At 59.0% G+C, this 27461-nt stretch overlaps 3 protein-coding genes across 15 annotated transcripts in view; 2 read left to right on the top strand and 1 right to left on the bottom strand.

The window, feature by feature from the left end:
• Window positions 1-999: 999 nt before the first annotated feature.
• On the top strand, window positions 1000-7253 carry OGFOD2 (2-oxoglutarate and iron dependent oxygenase domain containing 2). Of its 2 annotated transcripts, XM_047760802.1 has the most exons (7): window positions 1000-1737; window positions 2182-2238; window positions 3278-3391; window positions 3481-3580; window positions 5379-5506; window positions 5763-6020; window positions 6095-7253. In XM_047760802.1, exons 1-7 carry the CDS (start codon window positions 1606-1608, stop codon window positions 6356-6358), a joined length of 1053 nt encoding a protein of 350 aa, XP_047616758.1. In that variant the 5' UTR covers window positions 1000-1605; the 3' UTR covers window positions 6359-7253. The 2 variants fall into 2 exon arrangements, with proteins under 2 accessions (XP_047616758.1, XP_047616757.1); XM_047760801.1 differs by having other exon boundaries at window positions 1509-1737; window positions 5763-7253.
• A 541-nt stretch (window positions 7254-7794) lies between these two features.
• ARL6IP4 (ADP ribosylation factor like GTPase 6 interacting protein 4) lies at window positions 7795-10333 on the top strand. 7 transcript variants are annotated; one of them, XM_047760807.1, is made up of 6 exons: window positions 7799-8041; window positions 8385-8558; window positions 8993-9301; window positions 9390-9507; window positions 9897-9966; window positions 10044-10333. In XM_047760807.1, the coding sequence occupies exons 2-6, from the start codon at window positions 8396-8398 to the stop codon at window positions 10098-10100; spliced, it is 717 nt and encodes a 238-aa protein (XP_047616763.1). In that variant the 5' UTR covers window positions 7799-8041; window positions 8385-8395; the 3' UTR covers window positions 10101-10333. The 7 variants fall into 7 exon arrangements, with proteins under 7 accessions (XP_047616760.1, XP_047616759.1, XP_047616763.1 ...); XM_047760808.1 differs by having other exon boundaries at window positions 7804-8041; window positions 9017-9301; XM_047760804.1 differs by having other exon boundaries at window positions 7795-8041; window positions 9897-10333.
• A 1568-nt stretch (window positions 10334-11901) lies between these two features.
• PITPNM2 (phosphatidylinositol transfer protein membrane associated 2) overlaps window positions 11902-27461 on the bottom strand; it is a 153628-nt gene continuing 138068 nt past the window's right edge. For 3 of the 6 annotated variants that reach the window (XM_047760793.1, XM_047760795.1, XM_047760794.1), the window contains 17 exons: window positions 24296-24543; window positions 23737-23926; window positions 23490-23609; window positions 22729-22943; window positions 22007-22185; window positions 20017-20187; window positions 19294-19443; window positions 18115-18279; window positions 17228-17362; window positions 16213-16361; window positions 15756-15872; window positions 15315-15431; window positions 15053-15201; window positions 14810-14959; window positions 14225-14408; window positions 14017-14145; window positions 11902-13923 (listed from right to left, as the gene is read on the bottom strand). In XM_047760793.1, coding sequence (XP_047616749.1) covers window positions 13600-13923; window positions 14017-14145; window positions 14225-14408; window positions 14810-14959; window positions 15053-15201; window positions 15315-15431; window positions 15756-15872; window positions 16213-16361; window positions 17228-17362; window positions 18115-18279; window positions 19294-19443; window positions 20017-20187; window positions 22007-22185; window positions 22729-22943; window positions 23490-23609; window positions 23737-23926; window positions 24296-24543 — 2892 coding nt within the window. In that variant the 3' untranslated portion in view covers window positions 11902-13599. The remainder of the gene's footprint in view (window positions 13924-14016; window positions 14146-14224; window positions 14409-14809; window positions 14960-15052; window positions 15202-15314; window positions 15432-15755; window positions 15873-16212; window positions 16362-17227; window positions 17363-18114; window positions 18280-19293; window positions 19444-20016; window positions 20188-22006; window positions 22186-22728; window positions 22944-23489; window positions 23610-23736; window positions 23927-24295; window positions 24544-27461) is intronic. The other 3 variants (XM_047760796.1, XM_047760797.1, XM_047760798.1) reach the window with 3 other exon arrangements.

Raw genomic sequence — 27461 nt, 5'->3', positions numbered from 1 at the left:
ACTAGATTCGAGCCACGTCTGAAACCCACACCACAGCTCATGGCAACATCGCATCCTTAACCACTGAGCGAGGCCAGGAATGAAACCTGTGTCCTCATGGATACTAGTCAGATTTGGTTCCACTGAGCCATTATGGGAACTCCTGCCCATGTTTGATTGTGCATGAATTATGTGAGCATGTAAGAGTGTGTCTGAGTGTGCTTGAGTGTGGTGAGTGTGTGAGCATGAGCCTGTGTGGATACATGGGGAAAGGAAAGCAGTCATTTGAGCCCACAGGCTCAAAGAGAAAATTCAAAATCCCTCCTAATCCTCAGAGAATTCCTAGTGTGGGGAACAGGGAACTGAGAGGAGAGACTGTTGGGTTCAGACTCCATATTTGTCCCTTACTGGAGAGTGACCTGGAGCAGGTCACTGCACCTCTCGGAGTCTCAGTTTCCGCATCTATAACATGGCGATGTAATAGCACGTAATTCAAAGGTTTGCTGTAGGGATGGAAGGAGATGGGGGGGGGGGTGGTAGATCTGTTAGCTCAGGTCCGATAGAGAGGAGGTTCAGCCAACAGTAGTCATCTGTAGAACACTGTTTACCTGGGGTTAAGAGCTGGAGTCTTGAAGCCCCGTTCTTCCTTCCTATCCCCATCCACGCACCATGCTGAGCCAAGGAAGGCACTCTAGGGCAAGGATTAAGGGTCAGTCCAGGGGACAAGACTTCCTCCTCAGCCGAGGGCCTTAGTTCTGCCAGCTTAGCAATATTGCCACCCAAGATTCTTCCCCGGGCTTTGAAAACCGGGGCCCTGAGGGTGCATGTTGGACCATGATGGGGTTACCACGGTATGGTTTGTGTGTGCTACGACGGCTCTCTCCGCGGCTGGGGTGCACGCTCCATATCACAGAAACATACCCATCTCACTCGGCGGCTGCGCACAATTTGAACCTGGCTGCGCGGGGTGGGGCCAGTGACCGACCACGCCCTATTGCCCGCCAAACCAGAATCCATCTGGAGCGCCACCGGAAGTCTCGTGGGGACGGAGCGTTTTCGTAGAGACACTAACTGGGGCGACCAGCCGCGAACCCTAAGAGACAGTGGCGGAGGCAACAGAAGCGCCGGGCAGGGACCCGGGATAAATGCCAATCTGAAGCTCAGACGCACAGAACTGGAGAGCAGTTGGGAGGAAACGAGATCCGATCCCAGAGCTCTGTCCTCGTGGAGTTGGCTGGCTCTCCAAAAGCTCCGAGCAGAAAAGGGAGGCAGCACTTAAGCAAGTCTGGGGATTCTGGGTCTCTACTTCTCCACGTCCTGGGAAGGTGTGACTCAGGTTGGCCTCCTGGCTGTAAAGTGGGACGATTAATCCTCACCTCCGTCGGTGGGGAAACTGTGGAGCGGCACGAGAAAGCCGCGTGCTCTCAACTAAGGCCGCCAGACCCATCCTGGCCCGGAAGCATCTTCTCGCATCGCAGTTTTCTGGGGCGGAATCTTCGTTCTTTTCTGTACTTGAGAATTTAGAACCGACCCTCGGCCGCTGGTTCCACACTCCTCGCCCCCGGCTGGGGGCGTACCCGGAAGTGCTCCTACGGAAACCGGTGGGGCTGCTCGCGGCTCTTCACCATGGGGACCGCGGCGGCTCCTGTGCGCTTCTGCCGCTGCGCTTGCTTCTGCTCTGAGAACCTGTACGTGGCGCGCTATGCGCTGCACGTGCGCTTTCGGAACGAGCAGCAGCTGCGCCAGGACTACGGCCCGGTGAGGCCTGTATTGGCTCTGCGGATAAATGGGAGGAAGGGGTGGTGGAGGAGGTACCTCAGTCCCTGGTGTCATAGTCTTTGCCTTTGACACGCCGGATCTGATAACAATAATGACTTAACCTCTAGGTGCCTCAGTTTTTTTTTCCGCCTTAAATGGGGATGATGGTCATCTCTTTAGTGAGACTGTCGTGACGAAAGAATCGATGAACACACATGGAAAGTGTTTAAGGCAGGGCCTGGCTCTGAGTATTCTGTCAGTGTTACTACCAAGAGCAGCTGGGAACTCTGCTCAGTCCTGAACATGCTTATTGCATTTCATTCTTAGAATGATCCTGCTGAGGTGAGGGCTCTCATCTCCATTTTAAGGAGAAACTGAGGCTCAGAGATGTTAAGTGAATTGCCCGAGGTCACAACGTCCCACTCTTTGTCTTTCTGCTCCCAGATCTTGCGCAGTCGAGGCTGTGTCAGCGCCAAGGACTTCCAGCAGCTGTTAGGAGAGGTAACACTCCCCACTCTCGGCAGCCCCCTCCACACTTAAGCCTCGCCCTTCCTCTTTAGACTTGTGTCAGCAGTTTGAGGGGTCTCCCGGCCCCAGGTCTGCCAGGGCCAGATCCCTAAAGGGCTCCTTAGACCTCCTCCTTTTCCTTTCCTGTACACACTCACCACAACATCGGGTCTTGGCATTAGAAAAAGAGAAAGCAGGAAATGCCAAGTTGTCTTTGTCATGCTCTTTTGAAATAAGAAACTTGGACTCCAGGGGAGGAGTCATCTGCCCAAGGTTTTACAGCAGGTGGAGTTGAGATCTCACCCAGCGCTGCCTGGCTCCTGATCCCTACCCCCACCCTGCTTCTGCCGCTACCCCCGCTCATCTAATCTAGGGGTTAGTGGTTGGAAGCTTCCCAGGACAGCTCTCTGCAGCCTCTGCTTTTTTTTTTTTTTTGGTCTTTTTCGGGCCGCACCCGAGGCATATGGAGGTTCTCAGGCTAGGGGTCAAATCGGAGCTGTAGCTGCTGGCCTACGTCAGAGCCACAGCAACGCAGGATCTGAGCCATGTCTGCAAACTACACCACAGCTCCTGGCAACACTGGACCCTTAAACCACTAAGCAAGGCCAGGGATTGAACCTGCGTCCTCATGGATGCTAGTCAGTTTCGTTAGCCACTGAGCCATGACGGGAACTCCCCCCCCCCCTTTTTTTTTTTTTTCCTCTGCAGCCTCTGGAACACAAGACTTGACCAAGACACTGTTCCCCTCCCTGGGTGGGCTCAGCTGGTTGAGGAGCATCAAGGGGCTCACATCTCAGCCAGGCTCAGGCTGGTGCAGCTCTGAGTGGGACAGGCCCCCTTCTGGAAGGAATCCCCTTCAGCTAACAGCTTAGCACCTGCCATTTACCTTGGTAGAGTCAGGAGCACAGGGAGACTTGGCACCCAGCCCTGGGCTTCCTGAGCCTCAGTTTCCTTATTAGATGGAATGTGGCCTCCGGGTGGTAGGGGGAAACTGGAGGTCCCATCCTGGTAACCAAACCCTGTGTTACCCCAGCTTGAGCAGGAAGTGGAGCGGCGGCAGAGGCTGGGGCAGGAGTCAGCTGCCAGGAAAGCCCTCATTGCAAGTTCCTACCACCCCGTTCGGCCTGATATCTACAGCTTGCTGCAGGTACGAGACAGGGGACGGTCACTGGAAGGAGGTGGAGGCATCTGGGCCAGGGGGCTGTCTGCCCCATGGCTGGTGTGTTCTACCCCTAGGATGAGGCTCTGGCCCCCGAGTTTCTGGCTGCAGCTGAGTACAGCACGTCACCAGGCGCAGACCTCAAGGGCCTTCTCCAGCGGCTGGAGACAGTGTCAGGTGAAGTTTTGGCCTGTCACCTGGCAGTATTAGGGGTTGGGGGCTGGTCCCTCACCCACCATATCTGCCTCCAAGAATCAAACCAGCAGGAGTAAGAAGGGCCAGCGGGACAGACCTGCCAGGAACAAGGCATCTGTATTCGTTCACTCATCCAACACAGTTATTCAGTGCCTTGTGAGAGACCTGGGCCATCCTGCACACTGATGGGGGTGACTGAAGAGGTTAACGAAGGGACGGTTAAGGGTGGGGTAAGGGATCAGCAAGGGATGGTGAGGGACCCATCATAGGGCCAGGAATGGGGCAGGGGGGGACAGTTCTTATCCTGAGACCTGAAGGAGGGGGCAAGAGTAAAGTTTCTTGAACCTGCCAGGCCCAGAGCTGGGGGAGCAGGGCTGCTGGACAGCCCCTGTGAGCAGAGGCACAGCCACACCAAATTCAGGAATGCCTCATCACTCCTCCTGCCCGGGCCTCCCACAGGCTAAGCCCTGCAGGAGATCACAGGCCAGGGAGCCCTTGTAAGTCCCTTCATCGCTCTGCCTCAGTGTCCTCAACTGTGAAATGGGAGCAATAATAACACTCACCTCAAAAAGTGTGGTGATGATTAAGTGAGGTAAACAATGAATAAAGAGCTCAGCACAGGTTTAGAAATTATTTTCTAGTCTTTTGTTTTGGCTGAGCCCATGGCATGTGGAAGTTCTTGGGTCGGGAATTGAGCAACCTAAGCTGCACCCATGACAATAGTGGATCCTTAACCCACTGATCCACAGAGAACCCCAAGTGTCTCCTAGTCTTATGATTACTGTTTTCCTAGGTCTGGGGGATACTGTGGGGAGAGATGTAAAAGTCACCCCCTCATGGAGCCCGTGCTTGTAAGAGGTCATGGGGTGGAATGTGGAATGAAACCCCTGTCCGAGCCTCTTCCTCATTGCCCCCCACTCCTTAGCAGGTGACACTGGGTGGAGGCTGGCTGAGTGTGGCTGGAGCTGGGCTGTGAATTGGCCCAAAGTATGGGGGGCACACTAGCCCCGAGCAAGAAATCTTTGCATTTCCATTCTGAGCCTGGCCTCTCCTCACTGGGACCCAGCAAGAAAGAGCAGACTCTCAGCCTTTCCGTGTGGGGAATGAGGCTCCCAGAGACACCTGAGTTGGGTGGCAGCCTTCAGTGGTTCATCAGAGGAGGGGCTGCAGAGGGAACCTGAGTCTGGCTCTGTGGTCCCGGCGTGGCTCCATCGCTGGGCTGCTGGGTGGCCTTGGGCTGGTCCCTTCCCATCTGGGCTTCATCAGGATGCAGATCAAAATCTGGAGGCTAGGAGTTTCCACTGTGGCTCAGCGGGTTACAAACCCACTAGTATCCGTGAGAGTGCAGGTTCAATCCCTGGACCCGCTTAGTGGGTTAAGGATCTGGTGTTGCCATGAGATGTGTAGGTCGCAGATGCGGCTTGGATCATGCATTGCCATGGCTGTGGCATAGGCCAGCAGCTACAGCTCTGATTTGACCCCTAGCCTGGGAACTTCTATATGCCTCGGGTGCAACCCGAAAAAGCAAAAAGGAAAAAAAAAAGAAGCTAGACCTTAGGGCAGAATGAGGCTTTGAGGGAAATGGGGGGCCCAAGAATAGGGCTCCTTGGCCACATGTGTTATGTCCCTTGATCATCACAATAGCCCTGAGAGGTGAGCACTCATCATCCTCCTTGTATAGATGAGGCAACCGAGGCTGGGGGAGGGGAAAAAATTATGGGGAGGTTGAAACCCACACTGAGCTCGTGGTCAACCAACCGGCTGTCCCCTCCTTCTGCAGAGGAGAAGCGTATCTACCGGCTGCCAGTGTTCACAGCGCTGTTCTGCCAGGCGCTGCTGCAGGAGCTGGAGCACTTCGAGCAGTCAGACTTGCCCAAGGGAAGACCCAACACCATGAACAACTATGGGGTGGGTGAGGCTCCAGCTGGTGGGCCTGGGGAGGTGGAGGTGGGGACATCAGTCTGGTCAGAGGTCTCCTCAGCGCTGCAGACTCTCCAAGCCTTGGTCTCCCTGTCTGTAAAGCAAGATCATGGCCACATTATTATGAAGTTAAGTAAGTTGATGTCTGCAAAGCACTGAGCACCGTCCCCCGTAAGGGACTCCCTCATGGACCCACGGTGGGGCCCCATTGGTTTCCCCGCTGACCCCGGGACCCCCCTTCCAGGTGTTGCTCTACGAGCTGGGCCTGGATGAACCGCTGGTGACACCACTGCGGGAGCGCTTCCTGCAGCCACTGATGGCCCTGCTGTACCCAGACTGTGGTGGGGGCTGGCTGGACAGCCACCGTGCCTTCGTGGTCAAATATGCACCAGGCCAGGACCGAGAGCTGGGTTGCCACTATGATAATGCCGAGCTCACCCTCAACGTGTCCCTGGGCAAGGCCTTCACAGGGGGCGCCTTATACTTTGGAGGCCTCTTCCAGGTTAGTGTGTGTGATCCGTGGGGCAGGGGCCAGGGCCTCAGGGAGTGCCCAGGCCTAAGCCCAGCTGTCTGCAGGTGCCTTCAGCCCTGGCCCATCCGCTGGAGGTGGAGCACGTGGTGGGCCAGGGCATCCTGCATCGGGGGGGCCAGCTGCACGGGGCCAGGCCCCTGGGCACCGGTGAGCGCTGGAACCTGGTTGTCTGGCTCCGGGCCTCTGCTGTGCGCAACCGCCTCTGCCCCATGTGCTGCCGCAAGCCCCAACTGGTGGACGACGAGGGCTTCGGCGATGGCTTCACTCGCGAGGAGCCTGCCACAGTGGACTTGTGTGCGCTGACCTGAGCCTGGTTGGATCCAGCAGAAATAAACACCCTGCAACCCTCAGTACTTCTTGGATCAAAAGGATGTGCAGGCTTCTGGGTCATTCTTTCAGTAGACAGGCTGGCTTAGGTCAGGGTTTTGTTTGTTTGTTTTTGCCACCCCTAAGCATATGGAGTTCCCAGGCCAGGGATCAGATCCAAGCTGCAGTTGCAACCTATGCCGCAGCTGTGGCAATGCCAGATCTGTGCCGGGTCGGGGATTGAACCTGTGTCCTGGCACTGCAGAGATGCTGCTGATCCCATTTTGCACCACAACAGGAACTCCCTTAGGTTGGGCTTGTTAGAACCAGAGCCTGAGATGGGGATTCCTGTGCAAGTGGTTTAAGGAGGGAATACTCTCAGGAGAAGGGGAACCAGGATAGGGCAGAAGCAGCTGGGCCAAATGTGGTTTCAAGAAGGATCCAGCTTCAGCCCAATCTTATAGGCTCTTTGCAGCATGAATGGTACCACAGTTTGCCCCCAACATCAGTTAACTGGCTTTAAGGTATTTCAGGGTAGGGAGGGGGTGAGTAACTTCCCAGACATCCATCTCCAGTGGCCAAGGGAGTCGTTCAGAGAAGGGCACAGGTGTGAGGTGTCAGCAGCAAATACCACGGCTTGGGGCGAGTACACCTGTCTACAAAGAGGATTTGGGCCAGCCACCTAAGACATCTTCTGGATGGTACAGAGGGGTTACTGCAGAGGGATTAAAAGCAGGGACTCTGGAGCCAGACTGCCTGGGTTCTAATTCTGATTTGATCACTTCCACCTGTGACTGTGGGTAAGCTGTGTGACCTCTCTGTGCTTTACTTTCCTCACCTGGTGAGTATGGCCTAGAGTTGTTCTGGGGCTTCATGTTTATAAAGTGATTTTTAACAGCCCTGTGTCTGCTGCTATCATCACTACTGAAGAGTTTGCAACTTGGCCCCAAGACTGGATGAGGCATGTAGCTATGTTGAAATCTTGAGTTCTGACTTCTTAAGGGAGTGGGAAGATCTGGGAACACCAGGCCCCAATCCGTACTGCAGCAATCAGCAGGGTCTCAGCTGTCCCCACTCTAGACAGGCCTGTGGTGGTCTTGATCACAGGGTCCCTTCATTCACTGCCATGATCCCTCTGGTCCTTATGGACGTTTGAGTTTGCGATTTCTGTATACTGGGTGGGGACGATGGAAAGACCAAAGCTCTGGAGCTCGCAGCGCGTTGCAGTGGACACATCCGAAGACAATCCAGAAAGGAAAAGCGGCGCGCAGTAGGGTCTTCTTCCCTGGGGCGCAAGGGAGTCTGGAGGTGCTGCAGGCTCGCCGAAAGAGCAGCTGCAGCAAAAGGCCTGCAAGCTCCAGGACTGGCGCCAGGCTGGAGAGCAGGTCTCTCGTCTCGGAGCTCCAACTCGCCTCTCCTGTGGTGATCGCGCCAGGTTCCGTTTTTTGGGCTGCCACAGAAACGGAACCTGGGGCTTCAGAACTAAAGGCAACCGCGCCTCGCTTCGCAGTCGGACTGCCTCCCGAGCAGCACCCCCAGACCGGAAGTCACCCAGCAGCCACTTCCTTACTCTAAGGCGCGGTGCAGGGCTGGTGGTCCGGCCAAATGGACGGTTGAGGCGGGAGCGGAGCAGCTTCGGAGACTTTCTTTAAGGCGGCAAGGCCGCGAAGGGCGCGGGGTGGAGGGTAGGAGTACGCGGAAAGGGATAAAGAACTCACCTGGCAGCTGAGGAACACTGCCGTTCCTAGGGCTCCTGAACTGGATCGCGCAGGCGTGGAGCGTCCGGGCGGGGGCGGGCCCTTAAAGAGGCCGCAGCGGAGAATCCAGGAGCCCGCCGAGAACCTGGGATACCTGGGGGCGAGGGGCGGGTGCGGGTTGTGCGATTGCGTAGATCCCCTCATATCCCTGCCCCGGGTGGTGACGGGTATCGATCCCTAGAGGACCAGGTTCTGAGTAGAGCCGCTCTTGGAACCCAGTCTGCGGACCGGCCCAGGGACCCCCAGTTTAAGCGCGTCTCCCCGCCTCCAGCCCGCGGCGCTATGGCTCACGTCGGCTCTCGCAAGCGCTCGAGGAGTCGCAGCCGGTCCCGGGGCAGAGGGTCGGAAAAGAAAAGGAAGAAGAGCAGTAAGGACGCTCCCAGGAGCTGCTCGGCTTCTAGATCCCAAAGCCGCAAAGCCAGCACTACCTCCTCTGGGGCGGAGGGTGAGGATCAGAGGGAATGGGAAAGGGGTGAGGGAACTTCATGGAGGAAGTTGCAGGCAGCTGGGCGGGCTTTTCCCGACTGGCTTTGGGAAAATTGCAGAGAGCACTATTCAAAGGAGGACCCAGAGTGTAGATCCTGGGTATCTGGATTGAAGGATGCTCAGAATCCAGGGGCTGGACCAGCCCATTGAATACTGAGTGAAAGGAGCACTTAATCATATCTTTGGTGCAGCTGGGCGGGAGATGTGGGGGCTGGTTGCCCTGCTCCTGGGTGGTCAGTGACTTGGCAGCCCAGAAAGTGCCTCTCCACAGGGTGCTGATCCCTTTTCTGGAAAGCCCTGCCCGAGGGCTTCATGCCTCTGGGGTCAGCCTGAGCCTGCTACAGGCCAGAGCAAGGGGACGAAGGTTTACTTCTTCCCCTCCTGGCCTTCCAGCCTCACCTTCTCCATGCATCACAGAGAGAAGCAAACACAAGGCCCGGAGGAGACCACGATCCAGCTCTTCCTCCTCTTCTTCCAGTTCTTCTAGCTCCTCTTCCTCCTCGTCCTCCTCCTCTTCCTCCAGCGATGGCCGGAAGAAGCGGGGGAAGCACAAGGACAAGAAGAGGAAGAAGAAGAAGAAAAGGAAGAAGAAGCTGAAGAAGAGAAGCAAGGAGAAGGCCAAGGTGCAGCAAGCTGAGGCTCTGCCTGGACCTTCGCTGGACCAGTGGCACAGAGCAGCCGAGGAGGAAGAGGATGGCCCAGGTACTGTGCTGCCCGTAGTGTGGGAGGCGGGGGAAGGAGGGTCCCTTCCCTGAGGGCTCCCCCACCTCCCTGCCATCTCATCTTCCAGTCCTGACAGATGAGCAGAAGTCCCGCATCCAGGCCATGAAGCCCATGACCAAGGAAGAGTGGGATGCCCGGCAGAGCGTCATCCGCAAGGTGGTTGACCCTGAGACAGGACGCACCAGGTGGGAAGCCTGGCCCCACAGCTGCGACTGGGCACTGGCTCCAGACCAGCACTCTCAGGAGGGGGGCGGTAGCTGCTGTTGCTCTAAAAAGGCCAAGGATGAGAGGGAAAAAACAGTCACTTGGTGGAAATTTCTCAGGCCATTCCTTCCCATTGCCCAGAGCAAATGATGGCAGGGGCTGGAAGGGTCTTGAGAAGGGTTTTCAAAGGGCCGCTGTCTAATGGCAGAGCCTACCAGGCTGCTTTTATCCCAAGGTTGGGCGTGGCCTGGCTCCACCCACTCAAGGTGGTGGGGGCCTGAGGTTTGTTGCTTCTGCCAGGTGCTTCTGCTTCTGTTGCCCTGGCCTCTTAAGTTAGAGACTCAGCCTGCCCCGCCCCTCCCCCCTCCAGGCTCATTAAGGGAGATGGTGAGGTCTTAGAGGAGATCGTAACCAAGGAACGACACCGAGAGATCAACAAGGTGGGTGTCGTCCCTTTGCCTAGGCCCACCCCCAGCTCCGCTGCTCATGTGTCCCCTCCTGTGTGCTCTCTTCCCAGCAAGCCACCCGAGGGGATGGTCTGGCCTTCCAGATGCGGGCAGGGCTGCTGCCCTGAGGTCCCCCCCGCCAGAGTCTTCGGACAGTGTTGGTAGCATGGCCTGGAGGCTGGCCTCAGGGAGGGCAGCAGGAGCTCAATGGGTGCTATTTGCCTTTCACCTGCAGACCGACCTCTGGCCCAGCCTCCTCTCAGATGCAGGGGGTGGAGGGCAGAGTCACTGGCCTAGTCAGCTCTCCCATCTTCCCAAAGAGCGCAACTTCCCAGATATTAAACGTTCCCTGGTTGGAGAATTCCTTTGTGCTGTTGCTTTTTGTGCTGAGAGGGAGGGAAGGGTGCAACCTGGCTTCCAGAGCAAAAATAAGGGCTCCAGGAGCTTTGGGGGAAAGCATAGGCCACACCAGCCACCTTTGTCCTCCTTGCCCTCAGATTGGCCTGTCTGGACCAGACCCCCACCCCTGACTCCCAGCTGAATCCCAAACCCAGAGACTGGGCTCTAAACTGGATTTTCCTTAGATCTGGAGAGAACCTGTTGCCCTCACTGTCCATTCTGTGGATGACAGCAGCTGAGAGTCCTGGGAGGAGTCTGGGCCCAGCTGTATCCTCTGTGAGGCAGAGGCTGACGGCACCCCCCTCCCTCACCGGGGTGCTATGAGGACAGACTGAGTTCACACCTAGGAAGGGATTAGAAGGGGGCCTGGCCTAGGTAGGGCCCACTGAGTCACTGATATTACTGTGAGCATAGCTGGCACCATATACTGGGTGGACAGCCTGGGCCACCATCGCAGCCCCCACCCCCATCCACACCCTGACCCACACCTGGGCTCTGGTTGCCGGCGCGGTACTGAGATCCACAAGGAAGCCTTCCTGCTTCTTTAATTGGTGTAACAGACAACAACACTGTACACAGAGCACACTCAGGCCCGATGGAGCAGGGACAGCAAGGGCGGGGGGGTGGGGCGAGTCAGGACACTGCTCACACATGGCCCAGACAGACAGACGGAGGGCCAAGACACGCAGACTGCGACGCGGCAGGCGGGCAGCTCAGACCGAGCTGGGAAGGGAGCGTGGGGGGTCTCTGCTGAATCCCTCTTTAGAAATCAAAGAGAAGGCAGGTGGTTGGATCTGGGGAGGCGGGCTCAGTCCTGGGGTAGGGTGGGGTGGGAGAGGGACTAAGGCTTCTACTCTAACAGGCCTGGGGTGGGGTGGCAGTCAGCGAGGCCTGCCTCACCCTTTGGTTACGACTGGTCGGGCCTGAGCCCTGCAGCTCAGCACCCAATGCTGTAAACATTTTTTGGTATTTTTAAAGGACTCTGTCCTCCCTCTCTTAGTTTCCAAAAAAACTGGTGCTTCCTTAAGAGGATAATGTGCCAAAAGGAATCTTAAAGGAAGCAGAAAGCAGACCTGGATATAGAGAGACGTCAACGGGGAGGGCGGGCTGCCCACCTCACCATCTATGGCTAAGGGCCGCTGGGAGAGGCCCAAGGGACTATTGCTGTTGTCCTTGGCATGGCCGGCGGCTGGGTAGGCAGGCAGGCTGGGAGGTCGGAGCCGTGGGGGAGCCTCCCGCTGGGAGAGGCCGAGCCCACTGCCCACAAGGCCTCCCAGGACCAGGAGGCCTCCTGGCCTTTATTGCAGGCGGGTCAAGACTCTTCCAGGTGCTCCTCTGGATGGCTGGTCACCGAGGTGACAGACGGTCACCAAGGTGACAGGCGAGATGGGGTGAGGTGGGACCTACAGAGGAGGAGGCACTGGCCACGGGGCCCCTCACCGGGGCTGTGATTGTCGGGCCGAGGGAGTCCCGCTGGGAGCAGGGGGTTAGATATTGCACTTTCACTGCAACAGTTACATTAAAACTTGGTCCATAAAATAATCGTCGCTTTATACATAACGCCTGAAACAACAACAAAAAGCTACATCTTAAATAAGAATAAACCCTGAAGGTCCCATCCCTCCAGATGTTTTTCTCTGCACAAAATAAATAGCTCTCACTCTGTACAGACCCACTTTTGCAGAACATTTACACAACCCTTTGGCTATACATATCTACACACGGGAAAGTGTTAACATCTGTCTGTGCGCCTCCCTGTCCCAGCCCACAAGACCCTGAGGCCATGTCCAGGTTGGCAGCAGCTTCTCACAGAAGGAGCCTGGTCACTGGATGGCTGGCTGAGGCCCGGCAGGCTCCTCTGCTCTCGGAGCCGGTGGGTGGAGCAGCAGAGAGGCTGCCTGGAGCCAGGCGCCACAGCTGAGATGGCCATCAGTTCTGGGAAGGGAAGGTTGCTGCTGCTCAGACCCAGTGCGCAGGATGGCATGGTCCTTACTAGGCGGGAAATGAAGTTGTGGCTGCCTGCCCTCAAGCTAACTAAGCGAGTTGTGGCTTTTTAGATTCAGCATCAAAATGGAATTGGCATTAAAAAAACCTAAGTGTGCACCCCACTCATCCCAGAGTAGAAATTCTGGGGAATTCACGGGGTCAGGTGAGGCGGGGAGCCCGTGCCCCGCTGCCTGGGCAGGGGCAGGCCCTGGGACCCAGAACCAGGCTGGACTCCGTCACAGTGCTGGGTGTTTTCCTGTGGAGGGGCTGCGTTTGGTACTGAAAGAGTTAAGAAAAGGAAGCAGCCAAGGATTGCTTATTTTAAAAAAACCTCATAGAAATCAGATCAGAGAAGTAGAAAGGTGTAGAAACGCGGGAGGGAGGGCCGAGGCACAGGGCCTTGGCTGATGGCAGGCGAGGAGCAGAAGAGGAGGGCGGCCTGTCCAGGCCCTGCAGCCCGAGGCAGGGCTTCTCAGGAGCCACTTCTGGGCTTCACCGGCCTCACGGCCTGGGCTGGGCCTGGGGTCTGAGATAACGCCAGGCCCACAGCCGGACTGGGTTCCAGGTGGGGCAGGTGGAAGGGACCGGGATCCGGGGCTGCCATGGGCTGGTGGGCCAGGCGGAGCTGCAGAAATTACAATATGGCCTTTCTCTCCTGCTTGTACAAGGATTCTCCGTCCTGGAGCCTTCCGTGTGGCGACAGGTCCTGGATCAGCAAACGTTGAATTTTCATGCACATCATGAAGTCTGTAGCCATAGGAGATGGGAATGGGTCTCCGCTCTCAAAAATCAGTGCAAAACCAGTGAGGTTGAACAGTTGAGTAACTTGAGTTAACAAGAAGCAGGCTGTCCCGTTGGAGCTGCTACCGAGTGGGAGGGGACCTGGGGGGTCAGGGCGAGCTAGTGGACAGGAAGTGCCCAAGCCTGGTGTCAGGATGCTGGGAGGTCAACACAGGGCAAGCGTCCAGGAGTGCCTTCTGGGCCAGTCCACGTTCCAGGGTCCTGGTCCCTCTGTCTTCCCAGGGCTGGTTGTCCTGCCAGCTGCCACGACAAGCTGGAGCTCTGTAGACCCTAGGACGTGAGGCAGGGCTGGGAGGGCATGTGTTGCACGGCCCATGTCCTCCTCCAGGCCTGGGACGAGCTTGGCCCCAGCCGACCGTGCATGCCCAGGCCAGGCCTCCTGGCAGGGCGGGCCACCCTGGCCTAGCACCATGGAGACCACAGCGCCTCACTCACGGTGCCCTACTTGGGGCCCGTGGAGGCCCCTGGCTCGGGCCGGCCGGCCATGGTGCGGCCCCAGCAGCCGGCCGCCATGCTCATGCTGCGTTGTCCCCGCTGCTCGCTGTCCGCCTGGCTCTGCGTCCGCTCATGCCGGTGGCCAGGCCCGCTGGGCTGGGCCGAGATGGTGCGGAGCAGGTGGTTCCGGGAGCGCAGGAAGTCGCCCTGGCCTGGCAGGCCGAAGCTGCCCTTGCGCAGTGCCATGCGGGTGGCCGCGTTGCGGGCCGGCCTCGCCCGGTGGTTGTACTTGAGCTGGGCCAGGTGGGCTGCGTAGCCATCAGTGATGAACTGCAGGGGAGGACAACCGGGGGGACGTGGTCACAGGCCAGGGCTCCCGGGCTGCCCGCCTGCATGGCCCACCACGGCGCCCACCTGGCTCACCTGGCACTGCTGCTGCAGCTTCTTGGTGGGCCGGCCCACGATGTAGATCTGCATGGGGGACAGGCTGATGGAGCTGTAGACTGCCACGTCCTTGGTGGAGCCGTAGGCCGCGTGCACACGCAAGTGCAGCTGTGGGCGAGACCGGCGTGGGTATGGGCTCAGCCCTTCCACCCTCACCCCGCCCTGATCCCTTCTGCCCAGGACCCACCTCGGAGATTAGCAGCTTCAGGAAGTTGGCCTTGTGCCGCAGCGGGTCATGCACCAGGCCGTCACAGAAAGACACCACGCCATGGGGGAAGTTGTGTTGGGCCAGCCATGCCACCACCCGCTGCTTCTGCATGTCAGGTCGGCCCGTCACGTAGATGATGAGGTAGCCCAGGTCCTGCCAGTGCCTGGGGGCGAGAGGCAGGTCTGGGTGTCCCACAGCTGCACTGTCCTCCCTGTCTCCTTGCCCAGCTAGTCTCCACTTGGGCTGCCAAGAAGCTCGTCTTGGATCCCACTCCAATCGTAGCAACAACACTGACGGTGGCCCCCACGTGGTGCTCGTGGCCCAGGTCTCTGATCCCCACCCACGCCTTCTGCAGCAGGTGTACCTGGTCTTGCTAGAAGATGCCCCACTTCCAGGTGAGGGAACTGAGCTATCAACCGCACCAGCTGGGAAGCAGTGCTGCCGACTCCAAGCTGCAGGGTCCCTGCCAAGTGTCCCTGCTCTGGCACCCAAGCCCTCCCCCACCTGGCCTCCAAGAGCTTCCCGCTTCCCAGCCTGCCCACCAGGCCGCTCCAGGCTACTCACCGCACCACGTCCACAGCCCCGGCCCGCACTTTGGGGTCGCTGCCCATGATGGACACACTGGCGGCAAATGAGCCATCGATGCTGAAGACCACAAACTCTGTGCCCTTGGGCAGCACGGTGATGTAGCTGTCAGCAAACGTGTGGTCTCCCCTGGGAGGGGGCGGCCTATCAGAACCCATCAGAGCCGCTTCCTCCCGCCCCAGATGAGGCCGGCCCGGCCTGCTCGCTCCCGGCAGCACCTACCTGACCACCATCTTGATGGGGTAGACGCCCACGCCCAGGCGGTGGGTCTCGGGGATGGTGTAGGAGACACGCCCACTGCTGTTGGTCACCAGCGTGTCCAGGTACAGCCACTCCCCTGAGGGTGGCTGCATCATGATGTGCACATCCACCTGGGGGCCAGGCAGGCTGGTCACAGGCAGGTTGTGCCTTGGGCCTCCCCACTCCCAACTCCCAGCCAGAGGGAGGCCAGGCAGGAGCTCCCTTGGGCTCCCTGCGCCTATACCTTCTCCCCGGTCAGGGTGACCATGTCCAGGGGCCCGTACATGAACCGGCCCGTCAGGACCTGGGGGCCATCCTCATTGGCGACTGCGTCATTGATCCGGTGGTTGGCTGTCACGTTCTGGGGGAGGAGGAGCAAGGCTGGGTCAGGGTGGGGGATGGAGGGGCGTCTGGGGTCTCCTCTCAGGCTCCCCATGGGCCTGGGTTGCGGGGGTGAGGGCAGGCACAAAGCCAAAGGGCCTGGATTCAAGTCCAGCTTGGCCACTGAGCTATGTGGCTTTGGTGAGGGTCCCTGTCTGCAAATGGGGTAACAGCTCCAGCCTTAGACTGTGAGGATTAAGACAGCACCCTTCTCTGAGACTCAGTTTCCTTATCGGTAAAATGGGCTCTTCAATAGGACAATAGGACAAGAGCCCTGGGGCCTGGGCACCAGAAGACCCCTTACCCGCAGCTTCACATGGGTCCTCTTGCGCTGCCACTTCTCTCTTGGCTTCGAGGGGGTGAACACCGAGACCTCCTTGCCATCCAGCTCCAAGATGCTGGAACTGTCGTGCCTCATGACCTGGGAGGAGACAGGGGGAGACCTCAAACCTGGGGCTTCCTATTCCAGTGAGGAGAGGCCAGCAGCCCTAGGGGCCAGACTAACTCTCTGAGGGTCCAACTGTAATAGAGTCCACCCTCTGGCCCCACCGAATTCACACCTGTCCCATGAAGGAGCACATCCATTCACTCCATCTCAACATCCCCCCAGCTTCCTCCAGCCTGCCTGTGGTGGGTTCTGCTGGGGCCGGGAAGTTGGGGCCCCCCACTGTCCTCAGCTATGAAATGGGGCCAAGTCAGCAGGTGCCACTCAGGGGCCTCCTGAGAGATGCGGGTGTGCCTGGTAGTGGGACCCCGGGTACCTGTCTCAGCAGGAAGGAGACCACATCCGTCGACTCCCAGTAGCTGGCGTGGAAGAGGTGGGGCAGGGCCACGGTAGGGAAGGCCGTCAGGGCATCGGGGCAGTACAGGGCATAGTCGATCCGTTTCTGGCCCCACCACTTTGCAGCAACTGCCAGGAGGAGGGGCTGTGACTGGGCTGGGCCCCAGAGGGTCACCTGGCCGCTCCAGGGACTCAGGACTCAGCCCCTCAAGGACTCAGCCCAAAGGCAAGACCCTCCTCTGCCCAGAGAGGGCTGCAGCCAAAGCGAGTCTCCTCCTCCCAGGCTGGGCGACAGATGAGCGGGGGAGGAGGCACAGGACAGCCGGGACAGCAGCAAGCAGCCAGAGCGCCTGGGGGGCGGGGCAGGGGGGTTTCGGCTCAGCGGAGAGGATGTGGAGTTAGAGGGGTTGGGACAAGCCCAGGTTGGAAGCAGGATTCCCAGTCCCTGGTCCTGTCCACCCCCTGCCCTGGTATCTCTGCCCTTTCCAGCATTTCTTGGACCTGTCTGTCCCTCAGGCCTCAAGACTGTGAGAGGCTTCACGGAGGTGGAGTCTGAGTTCCTGGGCCCCAAGGCAAGGCCTGCTGTGCTCAGCATCTGGCAGGCTGAGTGTGAAGTGAGAGCCTTCAGTTAGAAGAGCCTGCCTGTGAATCCAGCCCCCACTCTGGATGCCAGAGACGAGGTTTGCCAGGAGCCCCCTGGTGGCTGCACCCAAGAGGTGCACCTGATTAGGGTCAGGGCTCCCCTGCCCTCTGCCTGCAGCCTGCCTGACAGGCAGCCTGGTTCTCACCCGGCCTCCGTCCAGCTCCCACCACCCCCCAGCCAACTCCAGCTGCTCCTGCCTCCTCCCTGGATGTCTGAGTGCTCCCAGCCCAAGCCTCCAGCTCCCTGTTAGGCCTCAGCGGGGCCTGGCATGCTGGTGAGATGTGCCTGGAAACGGAGAGTGACCCCAGTTAGAGGAGGACGTGTGTGCGTGGAGGGCCTGTGATGCCAGTACCTTCTCTGATGTCCAGGTTGGGGAGGCGGGGGGCCCTCTGCGGGCAGGAGCCCGGGGTGGTGGGGACTGGGTGGGGAAGGGCAAGCAGGGACAGGCGCCTGACGCTGGGGGTGTGGCTGAGCGGCCCTGGGGCCTCTGAGGAGCAAGAACAAGGGATAAGGGCTCAGCCATGCTGGGGTACCACAGGCCAAGAAGACACCCACGCCAGCCTTAGCCCTGGCACCCCTTGCTCTGACAGGCAGCCTGAGAGCCGGTCATGTGTCAGGAAGGCTGGCAGGGGGTCACTGGCCCCTGGGGAGTGAGCAGCGGGGTCGGTGGCGGGGGGGCAGTGTCACCAGGATGGAAGACTCCACTTCCAGCTGCTGAGGGGCTTCTGAGATGGGCAGAAAACCAGAAGGAGCCAGAGGTTGACTCAGCCCTCTGGGGCAGCCGGAGGGGCAGGCACAGAGAGACCCTGCCTCCCTGCCTCCCCTGAGCCACCCCTCCAGCTTCTCCAGAAACAGCCACACAGATTTTTCCCTCAAGGAGCACCTGCCACCCAGGAGCTAGGACCCCTCCTCCCAGACCTATCACCCTCCAGCTGAGATGGCACTGCCAACCTCCTACCACCTTGACTTGGTTGTTCTGGGTCACCCCTTTTAATGCTCCTTCCTTCCAGAGTCCTCTATGGACATTTGGGGCCAGATCACTTTGTTGTGGGGCCGTCCTGGGGACCATAGAGGGGTTAGCAGCACCCCTGATCTCTACCCAGCAGATGCCAGTGGTGCCCACCCCAACTGTCTCCAGACACCACCAACTGTCCTCTGTGGGTCAGAGTGGCCTGACTGAGACCAGCTGTGACAGAGAGAGGGTGCAGGGAGGGCAGGCCCCAGCGCTGCTGCACTCACTCTGAGCAATGCTGGACGCCGTGTAGCTCTCAGCCATGCCCGACACCTGGCTGGCAATGCTGATCTCGCTGGCTCGGCGGAAACCTCGGGTGGTGGGGGCTGAGCCAGGTGAGGAGGGGGCTGCGTGCTCTTGGAAGACCGTGTTGTGGGTCTGGAGTGCATCCGCTGCAGGTGGAAAGGGACCAGAGACCAAGGGTGAGGAGGCCTTGCCCAGCCTGGACCCCTGGGCCCCTTAGCAGAAAGGGGATAGCCCAGTGAGTGCCTGGGCTGGGGCGGTGGCTATGCCAGGCAAGGCCGACACCTCCAGCTGCAGACAGATGAAGAGAGCTGGCAGGGAGGATGGGCCCAAGCTTGCCGGGGCCTGCCTGCTCAGGGCCGATGGGGCTGGGCCCTGAGCAGAGGCAGGGGAGGAGGGAGGGTGGGGCAGGGATGGACAGGCGGACTGATACGAACATAGTGGGCAGGAGGCAAGGTGGCCAGCTTCATGCGCTTCCCCCCTACCCTTCCAGTCTCCTGGTCTAGTCTAGGTTTCTTGGCCTCTGGGGTCCAGCCCCGCCCGCCTGACTCCATGGCCTGCAGCAGCTGGGTTTGAGGGGTGCTGACAATGGGGGCCTGGGGCAGCTTTCCAGGGATGCCCTATACTGAGGATCAAAAATGAGGCACCTGTTATGGGCCACCTCGAGCCAGCCCCAAATAGGCATCTGGAGACAAAGGCAGTGTTGAGGCCTGGGCTAGGGCAGGGCAGCATGGGAGAACAGGGCTCCACTACTGAACCCGCATCTAAAGGGGATGCAGGAGGTGCCCCGACCTCCTCAGAGAGGGAAAGAGTGAGGCTCTGAGAATGCAATCCCTTGCCAGGACCGAAGGCTCTTCGTAGGGGGCGGGTGGGTGCTGTTGGGCCTCACCCCAACTCCTGGCTGCCCCCACTTTTACCCTCACAAATTGGGAACAGAACCCTGGGACTGACACCTGTGCTGGGTGACCCTGGACAGCTGCTCCCCTCTCTGGGCTCCTGGGACTCCTCTGCTTGGGGTCCCCTCCCCACTCTGCCCAGATCTCAACCACAGTCCCGCATCCTCCCGGGGGGGTCAGCATGGCGGGAAGGAGGGCCTGGGGTTCCTGAGGACCAGCAGTCAGCCAGCGAAGCAGACACCACCACGAGCAGGGTAGGTTACACACACTCAGCACAGCCCGGGCTCGGGCGGGGCCCGTCTTGCCAGGTGAGCGCGGGAACGGGGATACTGGTTTCCAGGAAGCCGTCCCCATGAGGGAGAGGGCCCAGGGGGCCGCCCTCCAGGACCAGCTCGGGGTTTCTCTGCACGGTCTCGACTGGAGGCAGACGGGGAGAGAACAGAGGACAAGAACAGACACTCATGTGTACGCTCTGACAGACACGCAGGGCTCCTCAAGGACCAGGACAAGACAGGACGGGACACACGGTGGTGGTGGTGGTGGTGGTGGTGGGCCAGGCTGTTCTCGGGGAGGGACGAAAATGAACCATGGACAGACTTCATTTTCGCTCCCTGCCCCCGGATCTCATGCCCCATCTCCAGGCCAGGTGAACTGCGGGCTCTGAGCCAGCTGCCTTCACAGGGCTGGACAACACCCAGGACAGTCCGCCAGGGCCTCTCGGGTCCTCGGCTCTGCCTTGGTGGGGCAGTGGGGAGGGGAGCGTGGCCCCAGCCTGCCCCCTGGCTCTGTGGGGGGACGTGTGTCATTCCTACCTCGTGGGGATCTGTGGGGCTGATGCACCTGCACCTACACCGGGTGTCCAGCTTCTAAGGCGTTTGGTGTGTGCCACCCCTCCTCCCACTGTCCCCCCACAGCAGGGCCACTCCCTGCCTGGGGCACCCAAGGAACAGGACCAACTGCCACCCTCCCCCAGGGCCCTCGGCCTCTCACCCAGCAGCGTCGAGCAGCCGTCCCCCAGTGGGTAGCGCTGGTAGCGAGGGATGCTGAAAGGCGGCAGGGCGTGGAATCGCCTCTCCAGCAGCGGCTCCAGGCGCGAGGCTGACGGGTCAGCGGGGTGGAAGAGGTTGTAGACTTGCTGGCAGGCGGGCCGGAGCTGGAAAACTGGGGGGCGGAGAGGGTGGGAGTCGCAGAGCCTGGAGCTAGTCACACCCTCCGGAGGCAGGCATAGAGCAGGCTGAGGTCAGGTAGGGTGGATGGAGGTCAGGGGTCATGGACAAACCTGAAAGTGTGTCTCTGGGCCACTGTCCCTTTATTAACCAAATTTGTTTTTTGTTTTTTTGTTTTTGTTTTTTGTCTTTTTAGGGCCGCACCTATGGCATTTGGAGGTTCCCTGGCTAGGTGTCCAATCGGAGCTGCGGCTCCTGGCCTGCACCACAGCCATAGCAATGAGGGATCCGAGCCACGTCTGCAACCTACACCACACCTCACGGCAACACCGGATCCTTAACTCACTGGGCGAGGCCAGGGATTGAACCTGCAACCTCACGGTTCCTAGTCTGATTCGTTTCCGCCGCACCACAATGGGAACTCCCCAAATTTGTTTTAATTCAAAAAACTGTAACAGTATTAAAAACATCTTAAAGAACAGGAGTATATACGATAAAAGACATATTAACGCAAGGCTGCCTTCCACCCCAGAGCCCCAAGCTGGAGCCCCACCAGCAACTTTTAGGAGCCTTGTGTGCATACGCGGCCCGAGCAAGCTGGAGCCCATCCGCTTGGATTGGAAAAGACTGGACTGTGCGGTTGGACTGGGGCTGCTGGTCCAACCACTTTGCAGTTGGGAAGATCATGTGAATATATGTATAAACTATTAGTTATATATATATATATCACTTTTAAAAACACATAATCTATGCTTTTTGAACTTGGCTTTTTTTTTTTTCCATTTAACACAAACAGTGTTGGGAGGCTTTCACATTGGCATCTTTAGCCCTGCCACATTTTTTTTTTTTTTTTTTGCTTTTTAGGGCCACACCTGTGGCATATGGAAGTTCCCAGGCTGGGGGTGGAATTGGAGCTACAGCTGCCAGCCTATGCCATAGCCGAAGCAATGCAGGATCCGAGCCCCGTTTGCGACCTACACTGGCAACACTGGATCCTTAACTCAGAGCAGGGCCAGGGATAGAACCCTCATCCTCATGGATACTAGTCGGGTTTGATACCGCTGAGCCACAATGGGAACACCCTGCACCATTCTTTTGAACTGCAGTGGGGTATTCCATTGGATGGCTATGCTGGAATTGATTTAACAAGATCCCATTCCCACAGTCAGAATTTTAAGTTGGTTCTGGTTTTTCATGATTATAGATGATGTACATTTCTATGGCAGCCACTGCTAACTTGCCCATGGGCAAGTGACTACACCTCTCTGAGCCTCAGTTTCCTCTAGGGGCCCTGCACAGCTGCTGTAGGATGGCAGGTATCCTTAGGCTTCACTGGCTGATTCAGGGGGCATTGGGCAGGGACGGCTGCTCTGATGGCGGCTTAGTCCATGTATCCTACCTCCATCTGTGTAGCCATGAGGAGGGTCCTTGGAGCTATGTGGCTATAGCCCTTCTCGGGCTGGGAGCCTAGTGCATTGAGGAGACTTTGGGGATGCCTGGCTTCCCATTTCTTCCTTATGGGAAGACCTTGATCCTGGGGCAGTGCTTTCTATCTCTGGACCTCAGCTCCCAGGGGATGCCTTGGAGATTAAATGAAACATCATGTTGCAGGTAGGTTAGGGGCCAGAGACTGAGCTGCTGAAACAGGAGCAAAGGACAGCAACAGACCCTTGGTGGTGGTAGTGGGGCTTAGAAAGGCTGCTGACACAGGAAGGGGCCTGGTATGTGGCCGTGGCCTCATGATAGGGGTCCACTGAGACCCTCTGTCCAGCTGATGTCCCCTCTGCCCTGTCCCTCCCCTGTAGGGCTCTCACCATCCAGGGAGGGGATGACAGTCTTCCTCAAGGCTAGGACCAGCCCCAGCGGGCACCCGAAGAGGAAGAGGTCCGCAATCTCAAACTCGAACTTGCCCACGGCCCCTGCGCCATCCAGCATAGTGGAGCTGCTTGAGCGGCGGGAGCTGGGCTCGTTCCTCAGCACACTGGCATGGAGGCTGCAGACAGCGGGGCAGGAGGCAGGGAAGATGCCCAAGGTCACACCGTGGTCCTTCTCAGGGCTGGCCTGCTCTCAGACTCCTGAAGGAGGCTCCTCGGGGGTCATCAGGCCCAAACAGGGCTTGAACCCTTCAGCGTCCAGCTGTCCAGCTCCTGCTGGGACACCCCTGGCGACAGCAAGCCCCAGCCTCTCTAGAAAGTCCACTCACCTTTAGGACAGCCCTGACTGGGCCCATGCTGCCCCTGGTCAGTTCTGCCCCCTGACCCTGCCATCCCTCAATCTGTTCCCTCTGACTCAAGACGGCCCAGGGCATGTACAAGACCACAACCGCACCCAACATGCCATTTCTCCTGGCTGAAGAGCCGTGAGCCAGTCTGGGGATCCCAGGACCCAGGCCCAGGCCGCCAGGACCCTCCAGTTGGCCGTGGGCACAGCCTGGTTCATGTCCTCACTTCTGAGCCATCCCTCTGCCTCAGAATCCCCGTGCTCACCTGGCGGTGGGCCTCATGATCTGACCCCCGCCCCTGCTGGCTCCACCCACCTGGACAGGAAGGCCTGGTGCTGCTGGATGGTATCCAGCTCGTAGGTGGACGAGTCGCTCCTTTTGCGGGGTAGCTGCCGTTTGGGGTCCTCAGCGCCATTGCTTCGGGGGATGTCAATGTTGCTTCGGCTCAGATGCCGGCTGCTCTCCAGGTTGCTGCCACCACCACTGTGTGCCGCATTGACCATCGTGCCAGGGGACAGCAGATCAGTGTCCTGGAACGGCCCCATGCAGGCTCACTGCCCGGTGAGCCCTCTTCAGTGTCCTGGGAGCAGTGTCTTCCTTCCTGACTCCAGGCCCACTGGCCACTGCCCAGCCAACCTCTCACCCAAGCCAGAGAGGGGAAAGCCCTATCCCTCTATGCCCCATGGTCCCTCCAGCCTTCAGTCCTGGCCTGGCTTGTCCACCCGGGCTATAGTGATCTCCTGCTGCCTTGCCCAGCCCACCAGGCCATTTGCTGCACTGTAGCAGAGGGATCTCAGATCCTCTCTCCTGCTGGGAAGCTCAGAGGAGTCACCCCCAGGACCAGAGCCCCCAGCGCAGACCCTGCTTCATCTCCTGCTGAAGTTGCCCCCGCCGCTAGGTGCAACAGAGCCTCAGCTGTTCACCCGTCCCATGTATCCGCCCCCTGCCTCTGGGCAGCTGCCTTGGCAATCTATGCCCTTCCCCTTTACCACAGGCCTCTGGGATCTTTGAGCCAGAAGGTGACACAGCCCCCCTCCTGGAGGTCCCCTGCTCCAGGGCCCACAAGAAGCTGATACCTGCACGCTGGCCACACTGCCCCGGCGGCTGCTGCTCTGACTCTCAGACACCGGCTGGTTGCTGCAGCATAAGGCATCAAATGCCAGGATGCCCCCGACGCAGTCCCCGATCAGGCAGACCTGGAGGAGGAGAGGCCCAGGGACCTGAGCGCCCGTCCTGCTTGCTGGGGTGCTGCTGGGGAGAGCCCTGGGTGGGGGACATGCCAGCCTACCCTGCAGGGTTTCTGTCCTCCATCCCACGACTCACCTGCCCATTGAAGGTCACGCCCTCCTGGGACTTGATGAAGTCGCCATAGGCGAGGTTGGCCCGCTGAATCACTGTGGCAACGGCCTCCTGGTACTGGGGTGAGGAGGTCGCCAGCAGGGGCAGGGCAGCCAAGGGGATGTGGTCCTGGCTGCTGGACAGACAGCCTTCATCGTGGCTGTAGGGGCTGAGGCTGGGGGAGGAGGGCGGGTCAGGAGAGCAGGTGGCCTCAGCTCAGCCCAAGGGCCCCTGTCCCTTGACCTGTGACACCCTGAGAGCCTCAGCCCTGACTGGGCAAGCCTCGTGGTGATGCCTCTGGGCCAGGCGTGGAGAACAGAGCCAGGGAGTAAGGCCAGTATCTTGGAGGCAGGTCAGCATCCCCACATCACAGATGTGGAAACAGGCTCAGCTTTGGGCCCGGCCCCTCCTGGACTGTAAGCTCAGACATCTGCATAGGTTTTGCTGCAGGTTTGGATGTCAGGACCGTGGTCCCAGTCCTGGGGGAATCTCCTGACCCTCAGGGCCAGGGGAGGGGCAGGTGGCAGCGGGCCTGGGCACTCACTCAGAGACAAGGGCGAAGGCATCAGAGCAGATGGGCGGGCAGGGCACCAGGCGGATGGCAAGGTGGCCCAGGGTGCTGGGGTAGTGCACACGCATGACAGTGTCAAACACCGTGGCGATGGTGTTGGCGTCGCCCTGCTTGGAGCTGGTGTCCCCAGTGCCTGTGTCCAGGATGGTGCCTCCATGCAGCAGCAGCAGCAGCACGTGGATCTTGGAGGGTGGTGCGGCCAGCGGCGGGCTGACCTCATCCTGTGTGGGTGGGGGGTGGGGTCAGCTCCCTGCGTACTCAGCTTCTGTCATGCTGGGAGGTGGCCTGTCGCAGCCCAGTCAATCCCTCTTAAAACCCCGATCTGTTCCTCAGCTCCTGGTACCAGAGCCTTAACCCCCTCTGCTGGGTTGGTCCTTTCCCTTCTCCCTGCCTGCAGCCCAGCTCCCGCTGCTGCCCTGATCCGGGCACGGAGCACATGGGGGAGAGGGGGTCTATCCCTTCCAAAGCACAAGCTCCACTCCCCATGGTGGGGGCCCAGGCAGGGGCTTCTGGGGCTTTGGGCCCTGGGGATGAGAAGGAGGCTCACTTGAGAGGGGCTGGGGTCAGGGACTCAGCCTGGCCACATAGCCAGCAGCTCTGAGCTCTCCCTCCATCTATACCCCCAGCCCCCTACCCTATGGCCCCAAGGCCCTGCCATTGCCAGACCAAGGTCCTGGAGTTCCTGCCATGGCACAGTGGGTTAAGAATCTGATTTCAGGAGTTCCTGTTGTGGCTCAGCGAGTTAAGAACCCAACTAGTATTCATGAGGATGCAGGTTTGAGTCCTGGCCTCACTCAGGAGGTTAAGGATCCAGCATTGCCGCAAGCTGCTGCGTTGGTCACAGAAGTGGCTTGGATTTGGTGTTGATGTGGCTGTGGTGTAGGCCGGCAGCTGCAGCTCCAATTAGACCCCTAGCCTGGGAACTTCCATGTGCCGCAGGTGTGGCCTTAAAAAAAGAATCTGATTGCAGTGGCTCAGGTTGCCATGGAGGTGTGGGTTTGAGCTCCATCCTGGTGCAGTGGGTTCAAGTATCTGGCGCTGCAGACTCAATCCCTGACCCGGAACTCCCATATGCCTCAGGCATGATCATAAAAAACATGTTTAAAGTCCTCAAGAGCAGAGCTGTCCCATCAGTGGCAGAGCCTCAGCGTGTCAGAGCAGGGAGGGCAATGTGTCTACCTGAACCCCCCTTGTTTGTGATGGGTAATGCCCTCCACCTCTTGCTGGTCAGGCTTCCTTGTGAGGTCCATGTGTGACTGAGACTTGCACACACGCCATGGGGAATGGAGCAGTTCCACTCAGAGACAAGGTGGTGGTGGCCCAGAGAGGCCAAAGGACTTGCCTGATGTCACACAGCACATCAGTGCTAAGGTGGACTGGAACCCAGAGCTCCTGTCACCAGCTCAGTGCTCTCCTGCTGCCCTGGGCTGTGGTCCCATCCTCAAGGGTCTCTCCCTGTCCCCAGCTTCTGGTGTGTGACTGTGGGAGGCCAAGGCCAGGGCTCAAAAGAAGCCACTGTTGGGTGGCTCAGTAGGTTAAGAACCCGACTAGCATCCATGAGGACTCAGGTTCGATCCCTGGCCTCACTCAGTGGGTTAAGGATCCGGCATTGCCACGAGCTGTGGTGTAAGTCACAGATGCAGCTTGGATTCTGTGTTGCTATGGATGTGGTATAGGCTGGCAGCTGCAGCTCTGATTCAACCCCTAGCCTGGGAATCTCCATATGCTGCAGGTGTAGCACTAAAATGACAAAAAAAAAAAAAAAGAAGAAGAGGAGCCACTGTTGAGTATTTAGCATGCCCATATTATGCTAGGGGGTGAGGTAGCAAGAAAGGAAGCTGAAGAGAGGGGCCTGGAACTGGGGAGACAGAACAAGAGGCTGAAGACATCTGGACGGCCCATGTTGGGGGTGTGGTAGCTGGTTCTCAACTGGGCTATGGGATGTCAGGAATGGGGCAGCAGCAGGACCCAAGTGTCAATACAGAGCCCATGAGAGGGGTGGGCAGTGCACGTGCTGAACCCAGGGGCTGGTGAGGCCACCAAGAATGGGTCAGGCTGGGCTGGGAGCCACTTAGCAGCAGAGGGTTTGGGAGGAAAGGTGATGGGTGGTACTGGGCCTGGGTTGGAGGCAAGGCTGGGCTGCCTCAGTCCCCAGGTGGGGGCTGGTCATCAGCCGGTCATGGGCCACCTAGGCAGGAATGCGTGTCACAACGTGTGCAGGCCGGCCTGGGTAGGAATGAACTCACAGTCAAAGGCAGGGTGGGGCTATAGGCTGCCTGGACCACAGACCAGGACAGAAGCCCCAAATAGTCCCAAGGACTGGTCAGCACAGCCAGGTGAGCAGCTCATGCAAGAAATGATTTATAGCAGCTTCCCTGTCACCCAGACAGGCAGGACTGGGCCAGGGGTAGCTGAAGGCATTCTGCCTGTGCCTGGCTGCTGGGACCCGGCCCTGGAGGCTGGTGACTGTTCAGGGACCCAGGAGGTCAGTCTGGGACACAGCTTTCCTCCCTTTCAACCTGCTTTCTCTAGGGACACGCCCCGCCTGAAACTCGAAGCCCAGTGGGAACAGAGGCCTGGGGAGGTGGGGCAACACCGCAAGGCCTGGGGGCCAGCTCTGGAGAGCAAGGCGATCCCCATCAGTGACTCCATAAAGCTGTCCTTCCTCTGCAAGGCTGGAGAGGAGGCTCCGGTCTGGGAGCCATTGCAAGCAAGGGAATCTGACTCTGGAAGGCAGTGGCCCAGAACCTGGGTCCCAGTGCACATCCCGAGGCAGATCCAGGGCCAAAGGCCCCTTCTGCCCCTCCAGAGGGGTGGGGGGCATCAGAGCTGTGTGCGCCGTGGGTGGGGAGGGGGCTCCATTTGCTTTATCACCAATAACTGGCACTTGGAAATCAACTCTCCTCGTCCCAGTAACCCTTCCAGAAAAGCAAGCCTTGACCTCAGATCTCAAAGAAAACCCCAAGAGGAGGAGGGAGTGTGTGGCTGCTCCCTTTCCCCCTCCAAACTCCCCAGGGGTCCTGAATCCCCAGGGGTGCCGCCTCCACCTTGGGCCGCTAAGAGGCCAGAACAGTGTGGCAACCACGGGGTGTGATGGCCCCACTCCGTCCTGGCTCCTCTCCCGGATGCCAACAGCTCT

The sequence above is a fragment of the Phacochoerus africanus genome, chromosome 15 (genome assembly GCF_016906955.1).
Source record: "Phacochoerus africanus isolate WHEZ1 chromosome 15, ROS_Pafr_v1, whole genome shotgun sequence".
Classification (NCBI taxonomy): domain Eukaryota; kingdom Metazoa; phylum Chordata; class Mammalia; order Artiodactyla; family Suidae; genus Phacochoerus; species Phacochoerus africanus.
This window is presented reverse-complemented; position numbering and strand designations above follow the sequence as displayed.

Bases quoted from the DNA above. Each gene is read 5' to 3' on its own strand.
- ARL6IP4 (XM_047760804.1), top strand. From the start codon at position 8,396: ATGGCTCACGTCGGCTCTCGCAAGCGCTCGAGGAGTCGCAGCCGGTCC. The intron at 8,559-8,992 runs GTGAGGATCAGA...CTGGCCTTCCAG, and splicing joins TACCTCCTCTGGGGCGGAGG to CCTCACCTTCTCCATGCATC. The intron at 9,302-9,389 runs GTACTGTGCTGC...CTCATCTTCCAG, and splicing joins GGAGGAAGAGGATGGCCCAG to TCCTGACAGATGAGCAGAAG.
- OGFOD2 (XM_047760801.1), top strand. From the start codon at position 1,606: ATGGGGACCGCGGCGGCTCCTGTGCGCTTCTGCCGCTGCGCTTGCTTC. The intron at 2,239-3,277 runs GTAACACTCCCC...GTGTTACCCCAG, and splicing joins TCCAGCAGCTGTTAGGAGAG to CTTGAGCAGGAAGTGGAGCG. The intron at 3,581-5,378 runs GTGAAGTTTTGG...CTCCTTCTGCAG, and splicing joins GCGGCTGGAGACAGTGTCAG to AGGAGAAGCGTATCTACCGG.